The sequence below is a fragment of the Giraffa tippelskirchi genome, chromosome 8, assembly GCF_054371585.1.
Source record: "Giraffa tippelskirchi isolate mGirTip1 chromosome 8, T2T-mGirTip1v1.2.pri, whole genome shotgun sequence".
In the NCBI taxonomy this organism is placed as follows: domain Eukaryota; kingdom Metazoa; phylum Chordata; class Mammalia; order Artiodactyla; family Giraffidae; genus Giraffa; species Giraffa tippelskirchi.
In genome coordinates, this window is record NC_137282.1 from 150753478 (window position 1) to 150775484 (window position 22007).

The 22007-nt window shown below is 43.2% G+C and overlaps 1 protein-coding gene across 7 annotated transcripts in view; it reads left to right on the forward strand.

Moving 5' to 3' along the window:
• Nucleotides 1–22007, forward strand: part of MBOAT1 (membrane bound glycerophospholipid O-acyltransferase 1) — a 106846-nt gene that overhangs the window by 80374 nt on the left and 4465 nt on the right. For 3 of the 7 annotated variants that reach the window (XM_081518072.1, XM_081518071.1, XM_081518065.1), the window contains 6 exons: nucleotides 43–226; nucleotides 2275–2467; nucleotides 8008–8111; nucleotides 10557–10621; nucleotides 12535–12667; nucleotides 15636–15787. In XM_081518072.1, the coding sequence (XP_081374198.1) occupies nucleotides 43–226; nucleotides 2275–2467; nucleotides 8008–8111; nucleotides 10557–10621; nucleotides 12535–12667; nucleotides 15636–15787 (831 nt within the window). The other 4 variants (XM_081518067.1, XM_081518066.1, XM_081518070.1 and 1 more) reach the window with 3 other exon arrangements.

Consider the following 22007-nt stretch of genomic DNA (forward strand, 5'->3'; position numbering starts at 1 on the left):
CAAAGACTGAAGACTCTTCAACTTGTCACTTTATTTTCACAGAGCAAAACCCTCCTTTTTGGAATATGTGAGCTACCTTCTCAACTTCATGAGTGTCATAGCGGGCCCTTGTAACAATTTCAAGGATTATATAGCCTTCATTGAGGGGAGACACACACACGTGAAGTTGCTGGAAGTGAACTGGAAGGAAAAAGGCTTCCACAGTCTGCCAGAACCTTCTCCCACTGTAAGTTTTTTTTCAGTGCCAAGTATTTATCCAGAGGTCTAGAAAATAGAGCTTTGCTGCCAGGGCTGACTGTCACTTTTAATTGTTCTAATTAAAAAGCCAAACAGTTTACCAGAAAGCTTGGCCCATAACTTTGTCCCCCTGTTTAAAATATCAACACTGGTATTTATTTGCAGTAGTTCTCCGTGTTGAAGCAACAGGAGTTTATTTCACAGAGAAGCTCACTGGCTAGAAATATTACAGCAATTAATCTACTTGCCAACCAGCCAGTATTTACTGCCTAAGATGTACCTACAATTGTGCTAGTTAACACCTTCAAATGTGTCTTTATGAATAGAAATTCATAGACAGCCAAAGGATACTATGTCATAAACAGCGAAGGGGGAAAGAATGGGAACCAAAATAAATGTGCTTTTTATTGCAGAGGCTTACTATGGCAAGAAAAACCAGCTTTATACCGGCAGGCTTTATAGTCAGTAAGTTTCATCTGATTGACTCGTAGAGAGTTGAAGGTGTTTTTTTGAAATAATGTTTTTATTTGAAGTGTATTAATCTCAAATTAGTCAACATGAGGATAACTCATTGAACTTTGCAAATATGCTGAATGTATCCAGATCAGATATCCTACATTTAAGGAAAATTTATAATTAATGGAAGGAATGAGAAACATTGGAAAGGGAGAAATTGAGGACAATTTAAATATTTTTTAAATGCCACTGTCAGGCAACATTAAGTACTTGAAAATTTAAATGATTGATTAAGCATATGTTTTCTGAGAGTTTTGACACAGTCAGGTCCTCTGCAGCTTATGGTGAATCAGAGACCTTTATGGACAGAATCTAGGAGGGAGGTCACTGGCTGGGCGTCATCTGAGTAACCACAGGTGCTTATACGCAGGGTCTGTCACAGGAGTGCTGTGTCACATTATTTGGAAAATAATATTATCAGAGAGTCTTCACGTCACCCTCCAAGGAGACTCTTGCATTTTTGTGCACAGAGAACATGAAGCTCTGAAGCTGCATTTTGGCCCAAGACACATGGATGTGAGGGGCTGGCACGCACTAGTGGTGAAGAGTTGGTTCAGCATGATGTGCTTTACTGTGATATGCCAGGAATCCGGCACTGTTCTCGGTCCCTCGTAAACATTCCTGCGCTGAAACCCCAAGCCACCCTCTGAGGGAGGCGCTGTTACAAATAAAAGTAGTGTCTTTTATAAAGTTGGGGACTATAATTCTTTGGGTGTTAGCTGACATCGATCCCCTGGATGTCAGGGGATCTGGGCAAAATGACTCCATCCAGGGGAACTGAAAACCTCAGTACATCTCAACCCCAGAGCAGACTGCCTGGAGACCATCTGGAAAGGGTTTGTAAAGCTACCTGCCCACGTCCTGGCTCAGACGTGTAACCACGTGCCCAGAATCCTTCCTAACTAAGCCTCTGTGCTCCTTGCTGGCCGTTCAAACCCATCTCCTTGGCTCTGTTGGCGGCAGGACCAGAAGGCCAGTGGCTCTTTCTTTCTGATGGAAGATCACCACCCTGTAATGCTACTGATTTTGCATATGTTTGGGGGCTTTCCTAATGGCTCAGATGGTAAAGAATCTGCCTGCAACACAGGAGACCCGGGTTGGATCCCTGGGTCGGAAAGATCCTCTGGAGAAGGAAATTGCAACCCACTCCAGTGTTATTGCCTGGAGAACCCCATAGACGGAGGAGCCTGGTGGGCTCGCAAAGAGTCGTACCTGACCTAGCAAGTGGTCACTCACTTGGGTAGTAAAACCACCTGACCTTTGATGGTAAAATGTGCTGGTAAGAGTTTCCTTTTTTTTAGATCCATCCCTTCCTGGGGTGTCAGAGGCGTGACCTGCGTCTAAATATAGCATGTATGCCCATCATCTGAAACTGTGCCCTGAGGAAGAACGCCCTTCATCTAGAGACTGTTACCGCAGCAGCCATGGACCAGCTTTATTCTTAGCATACCTTTGCTGAAATTGTTTTCCACGCACCAGTGTCTTCTGAATAGTGACTTCATTCTTCTCCCCCATTTCCAGGGAGCCGTGATGCACAAACTGTGCATGACCTTGGTATCTCTCCTTTTGTTTCTGACGCTGACGAAGACCTTCCCTGTCACCTCCCTGGTTGACGACTGGTTTGTTCATGAAGCAAACTTTCTGACCCGACTCTGCTACTTATACGTTGTCATGCAAGCCTCCAAGCCCAAGTATTACTTTGCCTGGACGTTAGGTGAGTTTGCTGGAGGGCGCTGGATGCATAAGGAAAAAATGCTACTCCTTGGAGGGCTTGGCCAGAGCAACATTTGGATCACTTAATCCAAAAAAAAAAAAGTCCGGTGTGTAATGGAAGGCATTTGAGCCAGGGTGACTCTGTACTTTCCAGGGTAACCCTCTTTCAATTATCTGTGATAAGGAGAAAAGAAGTCCTGGCTATTGTTTAAACCCAGTGTTATTAACAGATGTCAAACCTTGGAAGCTGCTGCGTCTACCCATCAAACTTGGCTATTTAGGGCAATGGAAAGTTAGGGAAAAATTCCAGAATGCTCTAGCTTTCTTGTAATTTTTCTGGGTTGTCTGTAGTACAGGATACATGCTGAATTTTACCCATACATGTGCTCATTTAGGTTGAACTTTTAAAGAAATGGTTGGTTAAGCTTTATGCCTTAGAAAGAAGCTGATTTCAAGTGATTTTTTTTTAAGGTAGAAAGTTCAACTTAATTGGGTATTATCACACTTTTCTTTTTCCCCTGTGAGGTAACTTTAGTCAATATTAAGCTTTTATATCTTTCCTTTTAAAGAGTTTTACACCAGAAAAGTTTAAACCTTTGCTAAGGTGAGCAATAAACCTTCTATTTACATACCAAGAATGGTAAAGTATTTTGATAAGGCATGGTAACCATAGGGAATATCTATTTTGCATTTGGAAGACTTTCAGGAAGGGAAGTTTAACACCTCAGCTGCAAGTGAGCTGGGGCCTGATGTCAGGGAACAGTGACTTGGTTTATGGAGTCAAGTAGATTACTAAACTCCATTTGTAGCAGTTAGACAGTATTCTGTAAGGGTGCAGCACTTAACTGAGTTCTCTCATTTCATACTCTTAAGTTTTTAGCACCTGAATCAAGTTTATAACTACTGATTTATTCACTTATCATTTTTTTATTGTGGTAAAATATACATAATGTAGAATTTGCCATTTTAACCACCTATAGTGTACAACTTAATGGCATTAAGTTCGCTCACAACAATGCAACCATCACCACCATCCATCTCCAGAACTTTCTCCATCACCTGAAACAGAAGCTCTGTCCTTTCAACAGAGCAATAATCCCCTATTCCTCTTTCTTCCCTGTTCCTGGTCCAAATGATTTTTTAAAGGTCACTGTTCAGAGACAAGTGCAGTCCAGTGCAGAATTTATGTCACACGTGACCGGAGAGAGACTTAAGAGCTTTTCCAAAATTTGCTGCGTGGGAAAGTTTGTTCCCGGTCCCATTCAGTTTAATGCAGGGAGTTTTTGTTGAGTGCCAGGCTCTGTGCTATGAGGAACTCAAAGGTAGGACATCTCAGCCCTCAAGGTCATTGCACTCAGTGGGGCCACAGACACGTATACCCACCAGGCAGTATACGCCCAGAGCTGTGCCAGTGACAGGATGACAGAGGAGATGGTGTGTATGGTCTGGTCCTTGGGCGAGGCCCCCAGGGTCTCCTTGTATCTGATTGCCTTTCCTGCAGATGCGTTATTCTTGAAGAGTCGTTTCCTTAGGAGGTAGGCGTTATGCCTCCTCTGGATGGAGCTCTACTCGGAACACTGGGCGTGTTTTTCTACGTGAAGTAGACTTTTCGCTTTGCTCCGCCCTGGAGAGGGTGTGTGACAGAATCTCGCTCCCTTCCGAATTTCTGCTGCTTCGCTTTCCCCCCCTTTCTTTCCCCTTCTCCCTTCCTGCTCCCATATTCTGTGCCCCAGGGCTCATGGGCTGGCTTCTGGACTAAATCGGCTCCTGATGTAAGGAGGAAACAAAGGCCATTCCCTGGCCTCGTAGGGAAGGTCTAAGGCGAGGTGGGTTGTGCTGGCGGGGGTCTGGGCTGGGAGGCGGTTGCAGGGCATGGGGTGTCCGGCCTCCCTCTGTCCTTCCTGCAGTGACCGCAGATATTTAGAGCAGAGAAATTACCCTGCCCACGGACCGCTTTCTCTGTGGACTTACCTCTTTGTCTTTTCTTCCCCACCCGCCTTTCTTCATTGTTTCTGGTAGCTGCAGTAGAAATGCTTCATTAATTTGCATGGCCTCAATCTGAAGTTTGTAATAGTTTAGATTGCATGGGCTGGTCTGAAATTAACCTTTGTATTATTTATGAGTAAAAATGCAATGAATTGTATAACAGGGAATATTTAAACTGCTTAACCGAATAATTGTTTTATCCAGCTCCTTCAAACACCATTTACATATAATTGATGTACTAATTATACACAATTATAAATTTAATCCTTAAAGCTGGCCTCTTGATGAATCTCAGCTGACTTGCACTGTGTATGTCTAGTTCTACCTACCATTTCTATTGAAAGAATAGAGCTATTTTCTTTGGACTTAGCATATGAGGCTAGTGGTTTTTCTCCTACTAATTAGCACGAATTGGTGAGACTCAATAATAGCCCAGGCTGTGTTCTAAAGATCGCAGATGCCCAAATAGGGGTGTCCAATGAATTTGTCTTCCGTTATAGGTTAGAGCCGTGTGGAATGCAAGTGAAGCCAGTTTTGGATTGGTGAGCTTAGAAATTCTAACGGCTCCAAGGCAAGAACAGTCTTGGGTAAAAGGTGGCAGGATGCACTAACGAGAGCAGGGAATTCCAACCACAGCTAAAGGCGGCAGTTCTGAGGGTCCCCTCCTCTGGTTCTTACCTTTATCTTTCAGGTGGCTCCTAGCCAATCAGGCTGGTGGAATCAGTCCTAGTGTTCAGAGTCTGGCACTGTTTACCACCTGAGCAATCTTTTCTTTTTTGTTTTTTGGGTTTTTTTTTTTAATGTGGACCATTTTTATAGGTTTTATTGGGTTTGTTACAGTATTGCATATGTTTTATGTTTTGGTTTTTTAACCTGAAGGCATGTGGGATCTTGGCTCCCCGACCAGGGAATTGAACCTGCATTGGAAGGCAAAGTCTTAACCACGGGACCACCAGGGAAGTCCTGCACACCTGGCGGGCGGAGTGATCTTAATGTTAACATCACTAAGCTTTAGTCCTCTTACTAGCAAGATGGGGGTGGCAGTAATAATAATGATGATGGTGGCAGCTAACCATTCTTGAATGTTGACTTGGGCCAGGCCCTGTATTATGCACTCTGCTGCTGCTGCTAAGTCACGTCAGTTGTGTCCGACTCTGTGCGACCCCATAGACGGCAGCCCAACAGGCTCCTCTGTCCCTGGGATTCTCCAGGCAAGAATACTGGAGTGGGTTGCCATTTCCTTCTCCAGTTCAGGAAGGTGAAGAGTGAAAGTGAAGTCGCTCAGTCGTGTCCAACTCTTCACAACCCCATGGACTGTAGCCTACCAGGCTCCTCCGTCCATGGGATTTTCCAGGTGAGAGTACTGGAGTGGGGTGCCATTGCCTTCTATTATGCACTCTGCGTATATTCAATTTGGTTTAATCTTTTCAGCATCCCTTTAAAATAGGTACTGTTATGACATCCACTCATGAGAACAGGTTCCTAGAAGTTAGACAGCTCTCCCAAGGCCATGACTTGACCCTGCTCCCAAATTGAGAAAGGAACCCACTAGATCACCATTTCCATGACGATGATAGTAGTGTGAACCACCATCTTCACACCATTGTGAGCATTAAATGAGAAATGTCTGTGGAATGCTGTACAGAATCCTGGGGAAATATTTAAGGACAAAAAAAAAAAATTATTCTTCTGTGTGTTTTAGATCTGAGGCTGGAGATGGGACAGGGGATGCCTGGATTGCTGTACTGGTTCCAGCCCCATCATCCCAGCCCTCAAGAGCGCGTCCTCTCCTGGTTTTGTTTAATTCTGTCCTTTGCCATTTGTGCCCACAGTGTAAATTCGTGGTCTCTTAGCTGCTACACCCTGGCTGTGTCCTCCTTCTTTTCCACTGAGGTTCCCTCCAGTCAGCATGGGAGGAAGAGATCTCAGGACTCATTTCTTTCCTCCCTTCTCTGAAAGAAACCAGATCATTTTACAGTAAAGCTAAGCATAAGATAAGCAGTTTTAAGTCATCAACGATGCCAAAAGGAAAGCAGGCAAACTTCGAGGGGGTGGTTTTTCTTCCCTCTAGCCCTTCAGAAATCCAGCATGAGCTGGACCTGAACTCCCCTAGAAACGGAATGAACAGAGCTAGGGGAAGGGATTCTCTGAGATCTCCCCCAGATCTCAGGCTCTACAACTTCATTAGTTTGAGTTTTTTATGTTTATAGCAGCTTTATTCATAACTGTCAAAAGTTGGAAGCAAGCATCAAGTAAGTACATTTGCTGCTTTTTTATTTATTCTCTGTAGATTGCTTTATTAAGTTAAACAAGTTCTTTTCCTTGTTTGCAAAGGTTTAGGGGTTTTGGTGAGGGGATGTTGTTTGTTTTTAATTAGGAAAAGATGAAGTCTATGGAATGTCATCTCTATATCTGTTAATATGACCATATTTTTCCTTTTAATCTGTTAGAAAGCTCGTTTGATTATTTTTAAGGAAATATTCTAACAGAGTGAACTTGAAAGAAAATATCTTGGCCATCATAATACAAGTGTGTTGATTTCATCAGGTCTCTGAGTGTAAACAATATCATTAAGTAACTGATTAGAAATTAAATACAGCAGGGGGACGGTTTCACAGAGTCCAGTGAAGTGAAATAAAGGTGGACACAGCAGCTTTTAGACTGACTTTGTGGGTAGGGTGGCTTTGGTCATTGTGTCCACGTGTGGCTTCTTTGGCGGGCTTCTCAGGTGGCGCTAGTGGTAAAGAACCCGCTTACCAATGCAGAAGACATAAGAGATGTGGGTTTGATCCTTGGGTTGGGAAGATCCCCTGGAGGAGGGGCAATGGCAGCCCACTCCAGTATTCTTGCCTGGAGAATCCCATGGACAGAGGAGCCTGGTGGACTACAGTCCAAGGGGTAGCAAAGAGTCGTACACTGACTTAAGCGACTTAGCGTATATGCATGTGGCCTCTATGGCAGCTGCCTCCAATTCACAGCTTTGGTACTGTTCTAACTGTATCTTGGCTGTCCCAACTGATATCCCTACTGGCATGTCATGCTTAACATGTCCAGCATGAGCTTCAGTTTCTCTTTCAGAGCTGATTCTCTTCCAGATGTGATGCTATCAGCCTGTGTCCTGCCATCTTTAATGACAACTCTTGGATGGAGGTCCTTCTGTCTTCTGAGCTTATATGTAAATATTTCCACCTTTTTCCCTTCCCCCCTTATATCTAGTTGGTTTCTAAATCTTCCTATTTCTCTCTTTGTTTTGTTTCTTCATCTCTCTTTTTCTCATTCTGCACATTCTGTGAGCATCTTCCTTCTTACTTAGGAGGTGCTCACGAAATGCTAGTGAATGAATACAAATGAATGAATAAAAGTTGACGTCACCCAAGAGCCAAAACTCTGACTCTTAATGGTACCAGGAGATCCTGTAAATTTATTTTGGTTTCTTTCTCAAGGAAACTGCAGCCATCTCTCTTCCTCTTAAAGCTAGACAGATATTTAGTTATCTTTGAAAGCAGCAATGTGACTTTTGTCCCACATCCTAATGTGTTGTTTTAAAAACCATAGCTGATGCAGTGAATAATGCAGCTGGCTTTGGGTTCAGCGGAGTGGATAAGAATGGAAATTTCTCTTGGGATCTGCTTTCTAACCTAAACATCTGGAAAATTGAGGTGAGTGTATTGTGCTTTTGAATGAAGCTGCCATTGTGAATAAAGCAAACGGTCTGTTGTGAGTGTGGTATACATGGGAGGTCCTCATTAGTGTCCAAGAAAAAGCCACTGTCAGAGAATGCTGGCTCCAGCAGTCTCTGGAACATTCTGTATCTCAGAACTTTTTTCCTTATATATATATATATATATATATATTTTAAGGTACCTACTTTCTTGGCAGTATTAATGGTTCTAGTAATAATGACACACAGAAAGCCTGAAAAAGAGCCAGGAAAATCTTTTTTGTTGTTTACATTCCTGTTGTATCAACCAGAAAGTACAGATATCGTTTTCTCTTGGTGACATTCTCCTTTCCTCAAAGGTACAGACTAGCGGCTGTATTGCCAGTGTTCTTTGTGGTTCCTTTGGAAACATTTATAATGCATCTGCTTTTAAGAGTGGCAACAGTGCACAGCTTGTAGGCCTCTGGAATTAGAGTGGTTTTTTCTCTTTTGCTGGCTTTGTTCTTGGACCTCAGTTCTCGGTATTATCATTTCCATCTCTAGAGGTGATCGTTTCCATCTCTAGAGGTGATCTCTGTAGGGCCACATCCTTCTTGATTTCCTCGGCATTGTCATCCCTCAGAGCTGAAAGGAATGCCAAGCCTCTGGCCTCTTTGCTCCTTGCAGCTGGAGGGCACGATTCTCAACGTACAGAAGTGCTGGTTATCCAGCCAAGAGACTCATGGTTGCTGTTGGCTATGCCAGTGGAGAGTCTGGGCAGAAAGGATGTTTGTGTAGGGCAGGAAACCTGGGAGGTGGAGACTGACCACTTGCTACCCACATTTGGTGGAGACAAGGCCACAAGGAGGCCTGGGGGACAGTCTCCACCTTCTTGACACCTGGGGCTTCTCTTCATTTGAATGGACACGATCCAGCCTCCAGAACAACCTCTCTCTTTTGTTTTTCTATATAGATGATGTCAGAGAGCAACGTGTTATATGACTTTCTTCCCTTTTCCCACTGAAATTCTTCTCGCCCTCAAAACTCTTGGACCCCGGCTGGCCACTTTGGCGTGCTGAGGGTAAATGGGCCTTCAGAGTGGGTCCCCTGGACCTCCGGCTGCCCACCAGCCCCTCCACTGTGGCCCTGAAGACAGAGACCTCTCACTGTGGGCCTGTGTTCTGGGTGATGCTGAGTCACGTGTTTATTATGAAAGAACATCAGGAGGAGAAAGTTTGTATTTCCAGTGAAGCTGATATACAGCCAGGAGCCAAGTAGAACCACCAAGGAAGTCTGATTTAATTTAGGCACTTTTGGGTTGGTGTGGATAGGATTTTTTTAGCCATGGAAGCTGGCTAAATGGATAAATAAAACTCCTTAGGGCAGCGGTCCCCAACCTTTTTGGCACCAGGGACCAGTTTCGTGGGAGACAGTTTTTTCTTGGACCAGGGGCGGGGAATGGTTTTAGGATGATTCAAGCTCATTACATCTATTGTGCGCTTCACAACTATTGTTATTACATTAGCTCCACCTCAGATCATCCAGCATTAGATCCTGGAGGTTGGAGCCCCCTGCCTTAGGGTTTTGAAACTAAAAGCTCGTAGTATAGAAATCTGTCTGTCTATCACTGATGCATTCTCCCTCTTCCTCCATTCCTTGCAAACATATTACATTAGGCTAACATGTGGCCTAAAAGTTTCTTATGGTTGAAACCGAAAACAGTGACATCTACATTTTCCAACTTCATTAGGAATTCTAGTTCTTAAATGTTTGCTACGTGCTTTCTACAACCAGCCTTTATTAAACTTTTTTCTTTTTTGGAATTAGAAAACCCAATTGGTGACTTATTTTGGAATCTTTCTGCATGGTTGATCTACCTGTGTCATGATGACAGGGTGATATTTTCTTGTTTTCTTTTCTGTATTGTGACTCCTTCATGCGTGAAATCTCCTTACTATTGTAGATACAATTGGAAGCATTTGAACCTGGGTAGCTACTTGCAGAATAACTGCACCAGACTGACCTAGTTTACAGCTGGCCCCAGAGTGAAACGATGACAATTGAATTCAAGGTGTCTCTGGAAGGGCCCTAAATTCACAGGATGAAGCTTTTCCTGTGGCAAATCCCATTTTAGAGGGTTTAGTTTTAAAATTCAGATGACTTGGGTTTTGTGTTTAACCAGAATGGAAGGAAAACCCACAAAACAGTCTTTCGGTCGTCCTATAATTTGAAAATAGATTTTGAGAGAAATTGAGACTCTGCGAGCCAAGTTTTAGTTGCAAAGGAAATCTTGTGAAGCCCATAAAGTCTGACTGTGTACAGTGGAGCAGCTGAGCTGCCCCTGAGTCAGGCATCGCCATGGAAATAGCACATCCAGTCTGCCGCCAGGGAGATTCTGGGGAGGACTTTCCGTTTCTGGGGATATTTTTAAAGCTAATGATAGGTGTTATTTTCTCCTTTCTAGACTGCCACAAGTTTCAAAATGTACGTAGAAAACTGGAATATTCAGACAGCTACTTGGCTAAAGCGGTAAGGAAAACAAAAACTACCTTGTTACTCAGGGCACTGGGATATGTTTAGATGAGCAGCCGTAGTCTGCCGGGTCATGTCAGCTGGCACTTTTGTTTGGTATTAACATCTATGCTGTGTCAACGAAAAAGTAGGAATAATTTGAGAAGGTCGCAGTGTAGTACATTTATTTCACCAAATACTTACTAATGCCATTGCTGTGTACCAGCAGTCCTCATAGCAATCCCATGAAGTGTTGGTGCTTATTATCTCCATTTTACAGATGAGGAAGGTGAGGCCCAGAGGGAGGGCTTGTGTAACTTGCCCAAAGTCACCCAGCTAAGGAGTAATAAACATGAGTCCAGTGTGTCTCCAGAGCCAGGCTCTTAACCTCTGTGAGGTGCTGCTGCTCACCTAGAGGAGAGTCTATTGCTCAGATGTCAAGGAGGGTCAGTGTCAGCATCACATCACGGAAGACTGCTGTTTGTTTTATCTGTAGCATTGAAAACTTTATGGTTCTCCCCACATGTTGATGCTTTTTAACTTTGTATTTTTGGTATTTCTCTGTCCTTTTGTTTTTCTACACATTCCAAAATTAGAAATATTACTTCTTATGGAACTAATGACATGCTGTCCTCGAAGCAGCAGACTCTAGCTCATGAATATTCCTATTACACGAGTGCAGAGAGAGTATAAAAATATTAAACTATCAGTTCTACTGTCTTTGATAAGTAGCACTTCTCATCTTGTTAAAACATTGGGGTCAAAGAAGAGACAATGTATAACAGTTCTACCAAGGTAAACTCATGCAATTAATCTGAACATGCACATTTTGAAAATTTGCCCTTAAGTTATTGCTATTAATTTTGTGAATCATTTTAGCATAAACCTCTATTTCGGTGTATTGAATGACCCCAATGTATTGAGAATGCTATAGTCTTCACTAGGAGCTTGTTCTACATAAACATTTTTTATGTGAACATACATAAAAAATGAAATTTTTAAAAATCATTTTAGAAAATGGACTATTTCATTCATACAAGAAGATGCAGAGAGGTAAGAAACAAACACCCATGCAAAGTACCTCTCATTTCAGGAAGAAATATTTCACATGGAATCCCATCCTGGTCCCTTTCCTCAAATGCGTTCCCTTTCTTCCCATAAAAAGACAGCCGTGATCCTTAGTTTGGTTTTAACTTGGTTACTTGTGACTGCTGGGATCTATTTTCCATCTGGGCTGTCTCGTTTAGGAGGCCATGTAGTTGCTCCCCAGGGTACCACTGTCAACCTGTAGACTGGATTTGGGAGGAAGTCCCCTGTCAAGAAGTCCAAGAAGCCAGAGATCTCCAGGGTATTTACTGGCAGTTCCTGGATTCTCATAACGTCCTCACTCTTTAAGGCAAATTCATGGATTGGAATCCAGTGGACACTGAGAACTGAAGAGGTCCTGTAACTGGCGTGTTGATTTTGTGCTGGAGTCATGGCCGAGATGAGAAGGCTGCAATGTTTTGTTTTGTTTTGTTTTAAGGTGGCGTTGGGGCCAGTGTGGAAAGTAAATTAATTCCACTAAATGAGGACCTTATCTGGTTCTAAATGTTTTAGAGCCAATAGCACTTTTCCAGTCTGGAAGATCCCCTAGAGAAGGAAATAGCAACCCACTCGAGTATTCTTTCCTGGGAAATCCCATGGATAAAGGAGCTTGGCGGGCTACAGTCCTTAGGGTCACAAAAGAGTCGGACACGACTCTCAGTGTTTAAGAAAACTAGAGTTCAAGGCTGCTTGAACTACACTGCAAGTCCCTGACGAGGGTTAGGCAGGCATGCCGTCAATGGATCATCAAGTGATTCCTGCATGATTGGATCCAAAAAGATGCAGGTGTCGGTGAAAATCATGCTATGTTTGACCTGTGGCTCATTGTACCTTCCTGTCTTCAGAGTGTGCTATGAGCGGGTGCCCTGGTACCCCACAGTGCTGACCTTTATCCTGTCTGCATTATGGCACGGTGTCTACCCTGGGTACTACTTCACTTTCTTAACTGGAATCCTTGTCACTGTAGCAGCCAGAACGGTAAGCTTCCTTTGGTTATGGGGTGTTCTCCTTAGTAATCAGATGCCTGTGTGTGTTTTTTTTAGGTCCCAGCAGGTGGGAGTGATGTTTTGAGAAATCAACAGACATCTTCCCATTAGAGAAATATTTCAGTATATAGGAACTTATGCTCATAAAATGGTTAACTATTTTATTTTCATCTTACTTACAGGGAGTGTTTGCAAAACAAAAGAACTTTTAGGAACAATGTTTATTACCTTAAGAGATGAAAATATTTTTAATCATTAAAGGCTACTAATTACAGGTGATTATCATTCATAGAGGAGAAGGAAATGGCAACCCACTCCAGTATTCTTGCCTGGAGAATCCCGTGGACAGAGGAGCCTGTTGGGCTGCTGTCCATAGGATCGCACAGAGTCGGACACGACTGAAGCGACTTAGCCTGCATAGCATAGCATCATTATTCATTCATGGAGATTCCATAAAACTTCATTTTGCTTACACTATACATAATGTCTCTCTTCATAATCCCACACCTAAAAATAATTTGATCTCTGAGCAATTGTAAAAATTGCAGCCACAGGAACCGTTCTCTTAAAGATTTCTCTAACCTCTCATGTTTGATCCAATTAAATTGTGTAAAGTCCTTTGTGAATTTTATAAATTTAGTTCTCTAAGTTTTATGAGTAGCCTTCAGTTTGTCCTAGACGGTTCCTGTGATTGGCTAGCTGCAGAGCAAGAATAATGACAGAATTAAAAAAAAAGACATGACTATCCTCAAAAATGAGGTGAACATGTACAAAAGTAATTACAAGTCAGTGTATTCTGTCAGATACAGAGCTTTGAATTTTATTTCATTTCAGTACTTGATAGTGATTCAGGTGCCAAGAGCTTTTAATGAGATTTGTTGAGCTGGTATTTTAGATGTGGGTTTAGGAGCCCCAACAAAGCTATTCACTCATTCTTTTATTTTTAAAAAATATGTTTATTGAGTGCCTCCTACATGCCAAATGCTGTGATGGGTACTGGAGGAAAAAATGAAGAACAGAAGGGATGTGGTCCCTACTCCTGGTCTACTGCTGGGAAGAGACATAACATCTAGTGTAAACGGGAAACATCTCGTATAAACGGATAACATCTTCCTGTTTGTTCAGTGGAGAAACCGGGTAGAGTAGGATTTCTTTCCCATTTCTTTTAGCTATTGACTCATTCTTGAATTCATCTGTTCGATTAATATTTCAGGAGCCCTTTTATTTGTTAGTAGGTGCTGGGCTACTGCAGTGAACAAAAGTTCTTCACCCATGGAGTTTTTATTAGGTTGGCCAAAAAGTTCACTCGTGTTTCTCCTTAAGCACTTACAAAAAAACTTGTATGAAACTTTAGCTGACCCAATATTTTATGTATATAAAATGTTTGCTGTGTGAACAAGGTGGATAATTGATTATTCTGATTAGCACACTTTAAAGCATAATAGCAACCGAGTTCAGTTGCCTGGGAAATCCCATGGACAGAGGAGCCTAGCTGGGCTACAGTCCATGGGGGTCGCAAGAGAGTTAGACATGACTTAGTGACTAAACAAGAACAATGAAAGTATATATTGTACATATTTGTGCAGTGAAAGCAAGCATTTTCTTTTTTCCCATTCATACACCAACGTGGGTCATAAAACTAAAAAACAGATGGAAAGATAAAGGCTAGAATTTTGTTAATACATTCAGAGTATTATTTCTTAAAATGTCTTTTGTTCAGTTGATCTTAATTGGTATAAAAGCATTGATTTATTGGGTTGGGACAAAAATTTGTTCGAGTTGATCTTAATTGGTATAAAAGCATTGATTTATTGGGTTGGGACAAAAATTTGTTCGAGTTTTTCTGTAACATCTTTTGGAAAAGCCCAAATGAACTTTTGGGCCAACCCAGTATGTAAAGCCTCTTGGGTGACCTTGGAATGTTTTCCACAAATGAGTCTTATCAGAGATGGAGAGAGGGTTGATAGAACAGTGTTTCCATCCCCCTCCCCTACCCCGAAGGGAGAATGAACTGAAACAGTCCTGAAGTGTCTCAGGCCCAGGAAGTTACTTAATAAAATCTCTTACATGCTTCTCAGTACTGCCCATGGATGGACCTCCAGCCTCTATCCAGAGGACATCAGAGCCAAGGAAGAGTCCTTACCCTCCTAGGCAGCCCTGGGACGCCTTTCCTGCTTTGGGGCTGACCTGCCTTTAAACTAGCCATTGTTTCAACTCTGTCTTTGGTTCTGGCATCTGGAAATGGGGTGTCTTTCTGGACCCAACTCTGTGTCCAAAGACCTACAAATCCTTTGACACCCAGCATTTTTCATCCCAGCGAGTTCTGTTTTCTTGTCTGTAAAATGGGCATAATGATGCTTACATGATAGGCTTGTGGGGAGAGTCAGAGATGATGCCCATAAAGAATTTGCACAGGCTTGGCACACAGTAAGCACTCAATAAATGGTAGCTTTCATTACACTATTATTACTGTTATCAAAGGAAATAAGTAAGACACAGTACAGAGACTTTTCTACAGGGGTATACATCACAGAATTGTTTACAAAGTTTTCCATAATTAAAATTGTGTCAGATTAGTATTTACTGACATAGAAAAAAGTTCATGCTATGTTGCTAAGTGAAAAAACAGGCTAACCATATCATGATGTCATTGGAAATGTAAATATGGATATATATGAATAGAAAAGAGACTTGAAAGGGTTTTTCAACAATGCTTTTCTCTGGGAGATGTTAAAGAAAAAAATCTGACTCTGCTTTGTTCTTTAAACATTTTTCTACAGTGAATGGATGTGTACTTTTTTAAAATAACAAGTAAAACTATAACGGTATTTTTGGTTGAAAATAGAACTCAGATGGTTGGTAGTTTTTATCTCCTGTGTTCCTGAGGTGTACTACTGCATGCATGGAATAAAAGTGTTTATTTTTTGCACCCTGCCCCCCACAACTTCCTTGGCGAGCAGGTGAGGAAAAACTACAGACGTTACTTCCTTTCTTCAAAAGCCCTCAAGGTTGTTTATGACATAGTCACCTGGGCTGTCACTCAGCTGGCCGTCTCTTACACAGTGGCCCCCTTCGTTATGTTGGCCGTGGAACCCACCATCAGCTTATACAAGTGAGTTTCCCTTGTTCACGATTGCTCTGTAGAAAACTCGTCTGTTAACCTCTGTGTTTGACTTAGGAGCTGGTAAACTGAATCGGCCAGTACTGACAGTTTCTATGTACGGTTTTGATGGGAAAATGTCTAGAGAAGGCTTTAGGAGGAAGTGTCTGTCCTGGAGATGCCAACAGACAAATGGTAACGCAGATGGAGCAGAGTGGTCCTTGAGCCATTCCTAATATAAGTAAGGGATGCTTATGGTAGTGAATTCCGAAGGGATGTGTCTGGATTACAAGCTCAGAAGGTGAGTTCACTACCCTTACCTTTTTTTCCTGGGGTGAGGCTATTTTGGAGGCTGTGGGGCACCCCAGGAGGGACAGAAGCAGGCAGGAGCTGGATTCACCCCACAGACAAGAGGCCTTGAGGGAAAGGATGTCAGCCCCTTGAATTCAAACACCAGCTCTGCAGCTGAACTGCAAACCTCTTCTCACTTTTATTGTTTCACTCCTCTGTTGAATTAGCCAGATTTCTCTGCTCTGAGAGAAATGGTTGTGTGACCTCTGGCAAGTTATTAACCTCTTTTACCTGTGTTTTCTCAACTGTAAAATGAAGGTAAGAATAGAATTCATCTCAAAACACCTTTGTCAGGGTTGAAGGAGGCAGACGGGCAAATGACTCAGCCCCGTGTCTGATGCTGTAGTCTGTGCTCAATGAATACTGACTTGTATCATTTACTGAGTTGCAGAGACTTTAGTAGATTGTTTGGGCCATAGCTAGTCAGAAAAGTGGCTTGGAAATAGACCTGCAAACGTGCCTTGTTGTACATCAGAGACTGGACACGCTGGGTAGGAATGATCAAAGGTACACTCACCACTCAGCACAGGTCAAAGGTACACTCACCACTCAGCACAGGTATCAGTGTCTAGATGTAGTGTTTTTGTTTTTTTTTTTCAGGTTGAAGTCTGTTTCTATAATTCCAGTTAGGTCATAGGAGTTATGTCCAGATAGCATGGAAGTTGAACTGGTTTATATACAGATTTTTCTAGACAGGGGATGCCAGATTAGTGGAAAAAGAATTATAAACTTCAGCCAAAAAAACCCCTCAGTTCAGCTGCTAGAGAGGTAGGAGCCATGAGCTGTCCCACCTGCACTAGGCTCCCTCTTCCCAGAGGTGCCCCCCGCAAGCCTGCACCATCTTGGTTTTACCTCCTATGCCCCCTCCCTCCGAGCAGCCCCCCTTGCTCCATTTTCCTTTCCCTTGTCTCAGTGCCCTCCAGCCAGCATTTGCCCTTTATTATCTTGTACATTTTAACACTCTCTGGAGAAGCCTTTAAGCCCAGTTCAGCTGTCCAAGTTTTAGGCTTAGGTGCTAATTGTCTTTGTTAGTGCTCAGGTTACAAAAAGTCTCATAGGTTTTGAGTAGTCTGCTTCTAACTGATAATCCTGGGCCCTTTTCCCCCTTTTCTTTGAAAGAGGAAAGAGGAGAGAGCTGCTAGTGAGGAGGTGACCTTTTATAAAGAAGTGGAACCATGAAATAAACAAGGAATTATGTTAAACAACAGGTTTTTTTTCCAAACAGGCGTTGAGACACATTGATTTGCATTCCTAAGTCAGATGGCTGAGGGTGCCCCCAGTGTTTGGAAAATCTAAGTCACTATGCAGATAAAGAAACAGGAATGGGGGAGAGGCAAAACATACCCACCCCAGCCCTGGTATTTTAAGCACATGATGTTGCTAGATGCAATATTTTTTTTTTTTTCAGGAATATGTGTGTCATGTTATAGCAGAAGTGTGTGTATTTAACTCAATATCATTTAATCGATCGCTGGGTTGGAAAGATGCTCTAGAGAAGGGCATGGCAACTCACTTCAGTATTCTTGCCTGGAGAACCCCATGGACAGAAGAGCCTGGCAGGCTGCAGTCCATAGCATTGCATGGACACAACTGAAGTGACTTAGCACGGCATGCTAGGCACCGCTCTAGAAGCTGGGAATGGGATGGTGAGCAAAAGATAGAACACATTCCTACTTCCATGGAGGAGATAGCTTGATATAACGGACAGATTGATAAATACCCACGAAGATCAGACCCTTGGGTGAATGGTACAAAGATTTTGTACCATGTAACATGGTGCATGTAACAGCAATCTGAGTCTTGAGAGGAAGCAGCATTGAGCTTTCTTTCCTAGAGGCTGCACCATAGGAGTGTGAAGCAGGTATGGAGTGTGGGGGGGTGCTGAGGGGGGGGGGTGGAGCACTGTGGGTTGTGCTGCAAACCCTGGGAGCAGCACAGATAAGCTCCATTGTAATAGGAAGAAGCCCTGAGAAACATGAGTGTGGGAAGACTATAGAACCAATCCAAGGTAGAGTAGTGAGCTGAGGAGAGAGAGAATGGTAGGTGTCACTCTCCCTGTTTATTATTTATGGCCATGGAGGCTCAGAGAGGGTGAGTAATTTAACAGATGTCACACAGCAAAACCCAAGTTTCACGTGCAAAGTTTTTTGTTTTTTTTTAAACAGCAAGAGGAGGGAATGCAGTCACTAAAAATTTCTGTAGGAGAAAATACTTTGGAAGAATGTTATCACTTGGGAGTCACACGCAAGTGGTGATTTGTTTGTGATCACATGCATTTAAGCAACTAAGCGTGCTAAATTCTATATTTAGGCAGGATCTTTAGGGAAAGAAATCATTATCAGTCCAGATCACTCAGGAGATTTCCATTTCTTTTTAAAAACAACCTAATTTACTTAAAATGCACACAAACCTTTGTTTAGAGTGAGATTGACATTTCTGTCACTTTCGTCAGTTTCAAGTAATTCAGCCTAAGTGGTATCTTGTTTTCCTCTTGGCTTATGTATACCATTTAAATTCCCTCCCTAGGTCAGCTCTCGGAGAAGGCAATGGCACCCCACTCCAGTAGTCTTGCCTGGAAAATCCCATGGATGGAGGAGCCTGGTAGGCTACAGTCCATGGGGTCGCTAAGACACGACTGAGCGACTTCACTTTCACTTTTCCCTTTCATGCATTGCAGAAGGAAATGGCAACCCACTCCAGTGTTCTTGCCTGGAGAATCCCAGGGACGGCGGAGCCTGGTGGGCTGCCGTCTATGGGGTCACACGGAGTCAAACACGACTGAAGCGACTTAGCAGCAGCAGCAGGTCAGCTCTGTGCAGTAGAAGTTGCTACAGTGACTGAAATGCCGTCCAGTAGGTTGGCCACCAGCACATGCGGCCACTGAGCCTTTGAAATGTGTCTAGTGTGACTGAGAAACAATTTTCAACTTAAAATTCAAATTAATTAAAATTAGATTAACAGCTGCATGGCTGTTGCCAATGGCTATTATAGATTGCTTCTCAAAAGTGTTTTCAGAATCTTTTAAAAACAATTCTTTTTCAGGAACTCTTAGGAGACTCTGAATCTGGCAGAAGAAATTAATGGAGGTGGGTCTGGCCAGATCTGTTCCTCTCTAGGGGGTAATTTCAGTAACTGGAGATGATTGGCAGTCGTATGCAAATCCACTTCTCAGGATACCCTTCCTTGATTGACATTTAAGTGTCAGACAGGCTTTGTTTTTCTGTCTTGTCACTTTTCAGTCTGTAGTGACTAAACATCCTGCTTTAAATTTCTTAGTCTGATTTTTTTCCTTGTAGTTGTGAGCCCCAAGTGAACATTTGAATGTATTATGAAAGAACTTGTGATTCCAAAAAGATGGCAGAGTAGAAGGATTTGAGCTCACCTCCTCTCAGGACATCACCAAAATCACAACTGAGTGCTGAATAGCCATTGACCTAAAAGACTGGAACCTACCCCAAAAGGTATTTTATATTCAAAAAGAAAGAAGAAGCCACACGAGACAGCAGGAGGGGTGCTTTCACAACATGATCAAATCCTCTGTCCACCAGGTGGGCAGCCCATAGACTGGAAAATAATTATATCACAGAGGTTCTTTCACTATATCAAGGCCTGAGCCCCACATCACGCTCCCCAGCATGAAGGTCCAGCCCTGAGAGGAGGGACCCCAGAGCATTTGGCCTTGAAGGTCACTGGGGCTTGAGTACAGGACTGGAGCTCCACAGGACCAGGGGAGACAGAGTCCACTCTCGGAGGGCACAGACAAGGTTTCGTGCATACTGGGAGCCAGCCCAGAGGAGTAAACTCCATAGGCGCTGGGACTGGACCTCCTATGGGTCCTAGAGGATCTCCTGTGGAGACAGGGGTTGGCTGTGGCTTACTGGGCCGGGGGAAGGGTAAGGACAGTGGCAGCAGAAGCCCCCAGAGAATACTGACCTCTTCCAGAGGTCGCCATTTTGGCATCAAGACCTGGCTCTAACCCACAACCTACAGCTCCAGTGCTGGCATGCCTCAGACAGAACAATCAGCAGGCCAGGAACACAGCCCCACCCATCAGCAGCCGTACTGAGGTCACCTTGTCCTTGTTGTGTTAGTGTCTCAGTTGGCTTCACTCTTTGCAAGTCCATGGACTGTAGCCCGCCAAGGTTATAGGCTCCTCTGTCCATGGGATTCTCCAGTCAAGAATACTGGAGTGGGTTGCCATTCCCTTGTCCAGAGGATCTTCACGACCCAGGGATGGAACCCCAGTCTCCTGAACTGTAGGCAGATTCTTTACCATCTGAACCACCAGGGAAATCCCAGTCACACAGCCACCTCTAAACACACCCCTTGCTACAATCCTGACCAATACCAGACCACCTTACCTGCCTCCTGAGAAACCTGTATGCAGGTCAAGAAGCAACAGTTAGAACCGGACATGGAACAACCGACTGGTTCCCAGTTGGGAAAGGAGCATGTCAAGGCTGTATATTGCCACCCTGCTTATTTAACTTATATGCAGAGTACATCATGCAAAATATCAGGCTGGATGAAGCACAAGCTGGAATCTAGATTACTGGGAGAAATAGCAATAACCTCAGATATGCAGATGACACCACCCTTATGGCAAAAAGCGAAGAAGAACTAAAGAGCCTCTTGATGAAAGTGAAATAGGAGAGTGGAAAAGCCGGCTTAAAACTCAACATTCAAAAAATGAAGATCATGGCATCTGGTCTCATCACTTCATGGCAAATAGATGGGGAAACAATGAAAACAGTGACAGACTTTATTTTCTTGGGCTCCAAAATCACTGCAGATGGTGACTTGCATCCATGAAACTAAAAGACGCTTACTCGTTGGAAGAAAAGCTATGACCAACGTAGACAGCATATTAAAAAGCAGAGACATCACTTTGCTGACAAAGGTTCATGTAGTCAAGGCTACGGTTTTTCCAGTAGTCATGTATGGATGTGAGAGGTGGACTATAAAGAAAGCTGAGCGCTGAAGAATTGATGCTTTTGAACTGTGGTGTTGGAGAAGACTCTTGAGAGTCCCTTGGACTGCAAGGAGATCCAACCAGTCCATCCTAAAGGAGATCAGTCCTGAATATTCATTGGAAGGACTGATGCTGAAGCTGAAACGCCAATACTTTGGCCACCTGATGCGAAGAGCTGACTCATTAGGAAAGAGCCTGATGCTGGGAAAGATTGAAGGCAGGAGAAGGGAATGACAGAGGATGCCATCCAATGAAGAATTGGATGGCATCACTGACTCAATGGACATGAGTTTGAGCAAGCACTGGGAGTTGGTGATGGACAGGGATGGCTGGCATGCTGCAGTCCATGGGGTTGCAAAGAGTCAAACACAACTGAACTGAACTGACAAGATCCTGACCACCTGAATGACAAGACCCAGCCCCACCCACAGGTGGGCAGGCACCAGTCCCAGCCACAAGGAAATCTGCACAAACCTCAGGACCAACGTCAGCCACTAGAGGGCAGACGTGAGAAGCAAGGGAAGCTATGATCCTCAGGCCTAAAGCAAAGGAAAGACGACAAACAGGACCAACGTCAGCCACTAGAGGGCAGACGTGAGAAGCAAGAGAAGCTAAGATCCTCAGGCCTAACGCACAGGAAAGACGACAAACAACATTCAAAGTTAGTAGATGTAAAGAAATAAGATCAGAGCAGAAATGAAGATGAATAATGGAAAAAATCAAACTAAAAGCTTTTTCTTTAAGAATATAAACAAGATTGATAAATGTTAGCTAGACTCATCAAGAATAAAAGGGAGAGGACTCAATAAAATCAGAAATGAAAAAGGAGAAGTTATAACTGACACCACAGAAATACAAAGGATCTTAAAAGACTACTATAAACAACTATATGCCAATAAAATGGACAAC